At 32.4% G+C, this 9994-nt stretch overlaps 1 protein-coding gene across 2 annotated transcripts; it reads left to right on the forward strand.

Moving 5' to 3' along the window:
• Positions 1–1550: 1550 nt before the first annotated feature.
• Positions 1551–5683, forward strand: LOC105768032 (serine/threonine-protein kinase PCRK1). Of its 2 annotated transcripts, none has more exons than XM_012587727.2 (5): positions 1551–2016; positions 2499–2950; positions 3624–3884; positions 4124–4246; positions 4672–5683. In XM_012587727.2, exons 1-5 carry the CDS (start codon positions 1995–1997, stop codon positions 5164–5166), a joined length of 1353 nt encoding a protein of 450 aa, XP_012443181.1. In that variant the 5' UTR covers positions 1551–1994; the 3' UTR covers positions 5167–5683. The 2 variants fall into 2 exon arrangements, with proteins under 2 accessions (XP_012443181.1, XP_012443180.1); XM_012587726.2 differs by having other exon boundaries at positions 1552–2016; positions 2484–2950.
• The last annotated feature ends 4311 nt before the right edge of the window (positions 5684–9994 follow it).

Consider the following 9994-nt stretch of genomic DNA (forward strand, 5'->3'; position numbering starts at 1 on the left):
GGGTGTTACACTATATGTTCTTTTAAGTCAACCTTGCTCATGATTTAGTATCGGATAATGTACATTCTATCGAATCAGAAGATTTCGTTCTCCAATTTAGTAAGTACACGAAAAAAATAATCTAGAGTTTATATTAACATATTAAAAATAACAAGTTGATAAAAATTACCATATCAAAGTCTAATAGAGCAATATGATTTACTTCTCTCATTATTTAGAGTCATGGTAGAGTTTAAAAAATCAATTTTAATGTAAAAATAAGGGTTTGAAGGGATTTTTTGTTTAAGTCCACAATGGTGGGAGACAACTCTTTTTTGTGTAAAAAAAAGAAAAATGAAAAGGTATTTATAGGCATGGTAAAAAAAAAAGAAAAAGGAAAGAAGTGACGCTCGCGAGAGTTGACATGGACTCAATACATTTATGATGATTAAATTTATAGTAAATGGTGAAATTTTAAATAAAAATAAATTTGACACTCGTTGATTTATTGAAGATATTAATTAAGTTCAAAGTTTATCGTAAGCGATAAAAATCTAAATTAAATAAAATTTGACATTCATAAATGTCGAGTTGTATTGAAACATTTATTAGGATTATATTATACAATAAATGAAGAAAATTCAAATAAAAATAACTCGACTCGTGTAGGGTCAACATCTTTTATTTATTTATTACAATTTAACTTTTCAATGATGAAAACAAATGCAAATATAACCAACACCTATAAGTTGTCCATATATGTTAATTACAATTAAAAAAAAAATCCAAAAATCATATTAACTTGTTTTAGAATCTTGATAGTTGTTAGTGCGGAAAATTTTAGTTAATCGTGTTCACATTTCGGTTAAAATCAAATTAATTGATTGAATCGATTTAATTCGGTTATCCAGTTAGTGATCGAATTTAATTTGGTCGGAGGTAGATTAATGATTTTTTAGAATTTCAATTATCGGTTAATTCGGTTCGAAATCGAGTAATTAATTGAATTAACCAATTAACCGAAATATTTATTGTTTTCAATACTTATATAGTGTTTGGTTGTTAACTTTCAAGACTTATGTAATGTTTCTAATGTCTTATTTGTTGTCATTTAAAGTTTTTGAACTATTAAATAAAACAAAATGAACATTAGGAATGTATTGTTTATATGTTTTATACTTATTTTAAACAAAAGACAAAAACATATTAATTTCGGTTTATTCGATTAATCAATTAAATTAGCTAAAATATTTCGATCTAGTTAATATATTTGAAAGAAATTTCGATTCGATTAATGGTTAAAATTTTAAATTTCAAATAATTCAATTAATAGTAAATCGGTTCTGATATTAGGTGAACCGAGCTACTAATTACTTAATTCTAATGTAGGTAGAGAAATTCATAGTTGTAGGATAGATACCTTTACAATTTAACTATTTGAATAAATAAAGAAATTTTTAATGATGTCCAAGTAAAAAACCATGAATTAGCATGGGTGAAGGTGATGTGATGCTAATGTAAAAACTAGTATCAATGACTGCAGTGTAGTTAATGATTCTAAAGATTCATAGTTTTAGACTTGCTTAACTTTAATGGAAGACTCTTCCCATCGTAAGCACCACGAAACGAAGACTTTTCTCCCTTCTCACCTTCCTTGTCTAACACTTAATCAACTCTCTTTTCTTTCTTTTTTTAATTTTTTGTTTCTCATTTTCAAAGTGTCTTTTCACATTTGAGTAGTTTTCCGCTAATAATTATATTTTGAAGAAGTTTAGTAGGTTTAGTTAATTTTGTTAAAAAATTTCTCTCTTTTTTTGTACTTTTGGTTGGCCTGGTGACTTCTTGGTTGTTGCCCCTGCTACTGAGCTGCCGTGTACAGACTTCTTTTATACAATTGAACACTGTTCTTCCAAAATTCCAAGCTATTTTTGAGGTCTTTTGGGGGCATTAGACTAATGGGTTTCTCTTAAAATCCTTAAATTTGGGAGTCTTTTTCAAGTTTTGTACCTAAATTCATGCCAAACAAGAAAACTGAAGGTAAGCTCAAGCAAATACTCTTCATTGTTTGGTTTATATTCAGATTTTATGTTTTTTTTTACTTCTAGTATCTATTTCTGTTACTAATTTTTTTTATTAAAAAAATCCTTTTTTTCTTCATTGACTTTTGGATTATGATCCAAAAAACCAGTGTTTGGAAATTGAAAAGTGACGAATCTCTCAGGCTAAAGCTGAAGATGTAGAATTCATTGGAATTATTAGAATTTAGAACCTTTTTGGGGCTTTTGATTTCTTTTGCAATTTCATTATGTATGATATAGTGTTGGAAAGTAATTTGTTTAATCTAGCTACCCATAGACTCGTGCATTTTTCAAATCTTTACCTGATTAAAAATGTGAATTTGAGCCTGATTAAAAATGTGAATTTGAGCTTTTCTTAAAATGTATTGTTTCATGGTTTTTTTTTTTGTTGGCATGTAAGAAATCATAGTTATTCCTTGTATTTAGCTCTTGGCTTTGCAGTTACTTCGATCTCTTTCTGGCATCTGGATCTGCACTGTGGAATTTATTGTGTTTTTAGTTCTTCGAGGGCTATGAAGTGTTTTATATTCCTCAGCTGGAGAAGAAAAGATGAACCAAAGACCCCCACACCAATTTCAACTCGATCTAAGAATTCTACGTTCACTGATCGTGAAATAGGGCGGTCTGGGTCTGAATTGAACTCTCAGAATGTCTCAGCCACTAGCAGTGAGTCCATTAGGAGGTCCTCTTTTCCTAGCATGTCTCAAAGACCTAGTAACCTAAAGGTGTTCACAGTTTCTGAGCTTAAATCTGCCACCAAGAATTTTAGCCGCTCTGCCATGCTTGGAGAGGGTGGATTTGGTTGTGTTTACAAGGGGTTTATCAAGAGTCCCGATGATTCATCACAAAAGATTGAAGTAGCAGTGAAACAGCTCGGTAAACGGGGGTTGCAGGCAAGTCTTCTTGACATGAGAATATTTTGAAAGTTTCTCTTGTGAATTAACTAGCCTTCTATTTATTACCTTTTGAAGTGCAATAACTAGAGTAATTGATGCATATGCATGTGTTCGGATCCTATACAAAATTAGGTTCCATCTAAGTTTTTATTGATCTTGCATATTGACAACAATCAGTATGGTTTATGTAAATCCATGATTAAGCTGGCCTGGAAGCTTATCCTGTGTCTGATAATAGAGAACAGGTATAACCGGTGGTTTTAATCACTCATTTTCGACCGAGTAATAATCAAAAGTGATGTTCCAGTACTGTGTCTTAGCAATGGTGTGACACGGATATCAGGAGAAGGGTATATTTCTCTGGAATATCCTGATTGCATTTGCTCTGCTTTTGCTACTACTGCATATGGATTTTCCGCTTTAGTAGACTGTATTTATGTTTATGATTTCACATGCGAAATAATGTAAAATAGAATGAACTCGGGGCTTAGTCCAATTGGTTTATGTAGCCACCTTTAAGATGTGGAAGTCAGAAGGTACGAGATTCAAATCTGAATATTTGCAACCCCTTCCCTTACCCCCGATAATGTGAAATAGAATGGCTCCTGAGACCTTGAGCTGAGAATCAATAATTTATATAACCTTAGCATTCCGTCTATTTAATTGACAGGGGCACAAGGAGTGGGTGACAGAAGTAAATCTGCTTGGTGTTGTTGAGCATCCGAATCTGGTAAAGCTAGTGGGATACTGTGCTGAAGATGATGAAAGAGGAATCCAAAGGCTTTTGATATACGAGTATATGCCCAATAGCAGTGTGGAATACCTTTTATCTGAACGGTCAGAGACAACACTTTCCTGGGCAATGAGATTGAAAATAGCCCAAGATGCTGCTCGTGGGCTAGCTTACCTGCACGAAGGAATGGATTTCCAGGTATAGTGCTATCAAGTTTCCATTTCATTATTAGCTTAGCGGTTTTGTTGATCTATTCCTTTCCAGTGCACTCAGCATTTGCATGGTACCAACATTTTCTTCTTTTATCTTTCTTTTCATGAAATCCTCTTCCAAGGAGAAGCTCACTGCATTTGTTGCAACCAGTAATTATTACATAAAATTTCTATGGACTATTTTGTGTAATACTAAAATAGTTCTTTTCTCATATTTGACTGCAGATCATCTTCAGGGATTTCAAGTCTTCTAATATCCTTCTGGATGACCAATGGAGGGCAAAGCTATCAGACTTTGGGTTAGCCAGGTTGGGCCCTTCGGAAGGATTAACTCATGTATCAACAGCGGTATGTTCTTACAAAATGATCAATCTATTACTTGAAGTGCACCCTTTTAGTCAATGTTCATAACTAGTGTTCCAATGATGTAAACCAAGGTTCAAAATCACCTAATGGTGAAGTTTTCTTTATAATCCCTAGTACTTATCATACCAGTGAAAACCTCTTAAAGTTTCTAATTCTTCTGAATATCCAGTTATCGAGTCTCCATTTAATTACCATTCATGTCATTGGACTTGCCTTCATACAGAATCTTTGAAACAAATGGATGGCTTTTTAAGATGTGGAAGTCCCCATTAGTTACTGATTGAAAACACAGTAGGCGCTCAATATTCAGTTTATCCTGTCAAAATTGCTTGTTTGAGTCATTGTAATATTGCCTCGTCTATATTCATCAATCTGTTTACAAGCAACAAATTGGTGGTCTTGAACAGGTTGTTGGAACAATGGGGTATGCCGCTCCTGAATACATACAGACAGGACGTCTCACATCCAAGATTGATGTGTGGAGCTATGGGGTCTTCCTGTATGAACTCATTACTGGCCGGCTCCCTTTAGACAAAAACCGCCCCAAGAGTGAGCAAAAGCTCTTGGAATGGGTGAAGCCATACCTATCAAAAGCAAAGAAATTCGAGCTGATAGTGGACCCTAGACTGAAACGGCAATACCAACTCAAATCTGCCCAAAAGCTTGCAGCTGTGGCGAACCGATGTGTAGTCAGAAACCCAAAGTCACGGCCTAAGATGAGTGAGGTGCTAGAAATGGTGAATCAGATTGTGGAGGCACCAACAGGAGCTGGAAATCCCGAACCGCCATTGAAGACCAAGCCATTTGTTGATACCTCTAGGGGAACTGAAAGAAAACATAATAGAAGGATTATAGATTCCAGAAGTGGTGACAAGTTTGTACATCATGTTAACAGCAGGTAACTTCAAGATTTTAAACACGTTCAACTGCAGCCATTTCAGTAGGTCAACTTGGAACAGAACTAGATGCTGCATCAAAGGGTTTTAGCATGAAGGTGACTGAGCAATGCGATCATATGATTGTGAAATTCTGTTGTTAATACGTATAAAGCTGTTTCTCGGAAAAATAGATGTGAAAAAACTCTCAGATACTGCAACTTCTTGTGGGAACCATTAAACATTCTTATTTTGATATAGGAGGCTGTAGTTCTTTTTTGATACTTAGAGAAGTGCTTTCTTTTAGAGTTTAGACTTTAGCAATAGGCGTTTTTTTTGGATTCTCGGTGTCTGTCCCAACAAAGTCATCTAGCTATAGGTAGTTTTGATAATCTGTGTATTTGTATTTGTATGTGTATTGTATTTTGTTTTTGTTTTCTTTTTTTAATTTATCAATTTTGTAAATATAAATATAGTAAACTTAGTATGTGTATTGTATTTGTTTTTTATTTATTTATCAATTTTGATCATCTTTGTATTTGTATTTGTATGTGTATGTGTATTTTTTAGTCCAATTTAAGATCAATTCCATAATTATATTAATTTACAATTCATCGTATTCAACTTAATCCTCTATCTCACATTTTGTACCGAATCATAAACAATTAAAATTTCAATGAACATAATTACAATTATAATTCTGAGTGCAAAATAATTTAACACAAACATAACGTATGAACTTACTTGGTCAAGACAACAAACAAATAAATCTCTAAGGACTAATCAACAAAATTTGTCACTTCCCGATTATCTTCAATTTGGTCCAATTTTTTATCTATTCAATAATTCAATTCAATTTATCAAACCCAAACATTTTATATCATCCTATCATAAGTATATATAAGTTTAATTTTATTATTAGAATGCCCTAAACTTTTCATTTTATTCAATTTAGTCTTTAAAACCGAATTTATCATATCTTCCGAATTTGAACTCCAAATTTTAAACCTACTTCAATTATGTCCGTATACAGCCTCTTATTATCAAAATTTACAAAATTCTATACCAATTTCAAGATATTCATAATTTAGTCCCTAAACTAAAACTAACAAAATTTACTTAACAATTTAATCCTATTTCATTTCTAAGCTTCAAAATCTACCGTAAATATTCAAAAACTTCAATTAACATCAATGATAACTTTAGAAATCTTTAAAAATTTAAAAGATGAAATATGGGTTAGCTGAACCTAGTTGCAATGATCTCAAAAACATAAAAATTATGAAAAACGAACCTCAATTAAACCTCCATGCAAGCAAAACACTTTGGTTGAACCTTGAAGCTCCTTCAATGGCGTTTTGGTTTTTAAGATTTGATGGTGGCGAGCAAAAATGATGATAGTTTCTTTTGTTTTATGTTTTTAACCTTTATCATATTAATTTAACTTAATTTAATTAAATTTTCAATTATAAAATTTCAAATAAATCATCTGCTAACGGGAAACTAACTATAAATAAGGTAATTTGTAACTTAAAACCCTTAATATTAATTCATTTAGCCTTTTAATTAATAAAAATCAATATCAATTAACTTTTACTATTTTACGATTTAGTCCTTTTTCCTTAATTAACCATCCAATCACTAAAATTTTTGGACCAAACTTCAATTCACATATATAAAAGCTCCTTAAATATTTAATAAAATATTCACAGGCTCGATTTATAGAAACGAGGTCCTGAAACCTCATTTTTCAAAACTACTTGACTTTCGGTACGGACCACTTGTACCTTGACTAACTAACCAATTAATCAAATCTATTAAATCAAGATTCACTATTATATTGTATTTAACTAATAAATATTAATTAAATATATCTACGAACTCACTCGTCGAAATTTGTGGTCCCGAAACCACTATTTTCACCACCACTAAAAAATAAGTTGTTACACATCTGCCTTTTCTCTCGATGTTATTGCAAATGTTATCAATAGAATTCTTTGATAACCATCCCGTGCAACAGCCATTAACAACCGATACCCATACCTTTTGTACAACTAGGTGCTGTCAATTTGTACCAATGGTTTGCAGTACCGAAAAGCTTCTCTACATTGGTTGAAGATCCAAAAGAATCGATGGAAAACTTTTTTCCCAGGGGCAAAACAATCGTGGAAGTATGATGCCTGTATTTTCAAATCAGTTTCGAAACCTAGTACGTACCGATTCAATACTTGACACCATTGCCACAAATCATTATAGGACTTGTCCCACCCGTTATGCAACATTTCCATAGCCTTCTGTTTAGAGACCCGTGCTTTGTAGTATGATGGCATGTAATTATACTAGTTATGGATATTGGCAATAAAAACCACCACGGGAATCCTAGGACTCGCTTTCACCATAGGTAATATTATGTCAGCTACCATGTTAGAGTCTAGCTTCAGATGATCTTGTGTTACACCTGCAACAAGAGGAGTCAAAGTTACGTTATTGCAAATACAGAGACCATTGTTAGGTCATATAGAAATATCAGTTGATCGCATGATGTATCTGCGATAACACAAGTATGTAGATATGTATACTTCTTTGTTGTCCACAACCTCGTCTTCTTTTGGATAGATGCTATTGTTTTTTATTGGCACCTGTTGTCACACATTGTGCACTTGGCCTTAAATTTCTCTGAACGGGATTTTGTGACATAGTAGTTCATGTCGTTCTTATCACTTAATCACTACACTGCAGCAAGAAAAGAATCTTTTGAGGAATACTCCATGCCAACTTCTAATTCCCTGACATTTGATAAAGAACTTGCATGGCTAGGTATTTTGTGCGGGAGTGGAACGACGGAAATGTGCAAGTGTACACAATCGCAACAAGTAATAAAGTGACAAGTAAATGTCGAGTTATCGTACCCACAAGAACTGTGAAAAGAATTATTTATGAATGCTATTTAAAACACTTTGGTAAAGAAAAATATTTTGTTTGAATAGGGTGATTAAAAACTAAGATTTTAAACTAAGTGAACTAAATAAATAAATAAATCTCAAATGCATTATTTCAAAATACGATTTTAATCAAGATGACATAATTGTGTTAGATTAATTACATTTCTTAACTTAGAATTGTTAAACTCATGTTTATATTGTTACGAATAAGTTCACGACAACTCGGTAATTTGCTAACTTATGAGCATACTCACCTACCAAATCCATTTATCTCTTGACTATATCCCTATGTCAATTCATCCGATTAAACAAATCTTAATAGGCAAATATGTTATTGCACATATATACTTATTAAATCGAAATAATCTCTTGTACATATCCCTATGTCAATTCAAACAATTAACTCGATTTAATAAGCACATAAAAGACTATGTGAGGTAACAAAGTATCCTTATCTTGAAACAGTTTAATCACAATAATCTTGCAAGTTCTGTAAGACAAATGTATCGTCAAATACCGTTGCTAATCTAACCCTCAGCTACCTTAGATGATTAAACATGCACTGATTAAGAACTGTGTCCATTAATTACAATTTCAATCCGTTTAAATAATTAATTTATTAGTTACCTGAAAATTGTAATGCAAGAATAACTTAGTTATGATTTTACTTAATCAAGCATATTACCGAGGCCTATAACAACATAAACACAATTTCAATAATTTTAACAAACGAAATGTAATCAATCTAACACGAATTAAATTCAAGATAAATTGATTAAATTAACCATTCCAACAACATAAATATTCATAGATATGTTTAGCATAACAACAACAGAAATTAAAGAGATAGGGAACAAGAATGAAATCCAGTGTTTTTCCGTAGCTTGACTAGTTGCTCCGTTCTTCCTTCTCCGTTGTCCTCGTCGATCAAGGCTACTATGAACACTTAATTGCTGCTCCAAATAGCTAATGAATTCCCCTTTCCCAAGAGGAGAAATCGGCAAGAGAGCAAGGGAATTTTGGAATGGAAAAGAAGAGAGAAAGTGGAGAAAAGAGAGGAAAGATGTGAATGCTTGAGGTGTGTTTCTAAAATGACCAGCCTAAGGGGGTTTTTATAGCTGAGAAGGGCTGCTAAAAATAGTTAAATTATCATCCAAAGAGCCCTCCCTTAGCCGGCCACACATGTGGCAAGGTTGATAGTTTCAACTTTGCTAATTTAGGCTTGGGGCAAATCTATAAAGCCACCAATTATTGAGGGGTATGAATGAAACTTGAACAAGTCTTTAAGGGCCTCTTTGCAAGCTTAAATAATCAGCTAATAAGCTGATTTAGGTCAGCTCTTGGGACGGTTTTTGGGCTGTCTAATTCTTGGTCGGTTCGGTTCACTCGGTTCAGTTCAACTAGACCAATTTCTCATAATTAATTAATAATAATTTATTAACCCAAATTAAATTGGATATAAATTAAAATTAATTATATTATGAATTAATTTTGGACCGTCTTAGGCTAAAATTTAGTTAGCCTTGATACTTCAAATTGCTTCTCGGTTTTGTGCTTCTAGTAGTGTTTGCCGAGCCATTTTTCGCCTTTTGTGCAAATCTGTCGAAAATAACCAAAATTCATCAAAATTAATTATTAAATTAACTAAAATTCAACATGTTCATATTTTAAGTGCACTTTAATTATTTTGTAAAAATTAATTATTTTTTCGGCAAGAATTTTATCGAAACTGTATGATTTTAAGTTAAAAAGGGTATGTAAAAATATGTAAATTTTCGTGTTTCCACACCCCCAAACTTAATTCATTGCTCGTCCCGAGTAATGCACAAATTAAAAAGAATTACTCAGAAAACACATTTGAAAAATTCCTTCAGAATAACATTCTTCCCAGAATTATGAATTTAATATACTTA

This window comes from Gossypium raimondii, chromosome 4, assembly GCF_025698545.1.
Source record: "Gossypium raimondii isolate GPD5lz chromosome 4, ASM2569854v1, whole genome shotgun sequence".
Classification (NCBI taxonomy): Eukaryota; Viridiplantae; Streptophyta; class Magnoliopsida; order Malvales; family Malvaceae; genus Gossypium; species Gossypium raimondii.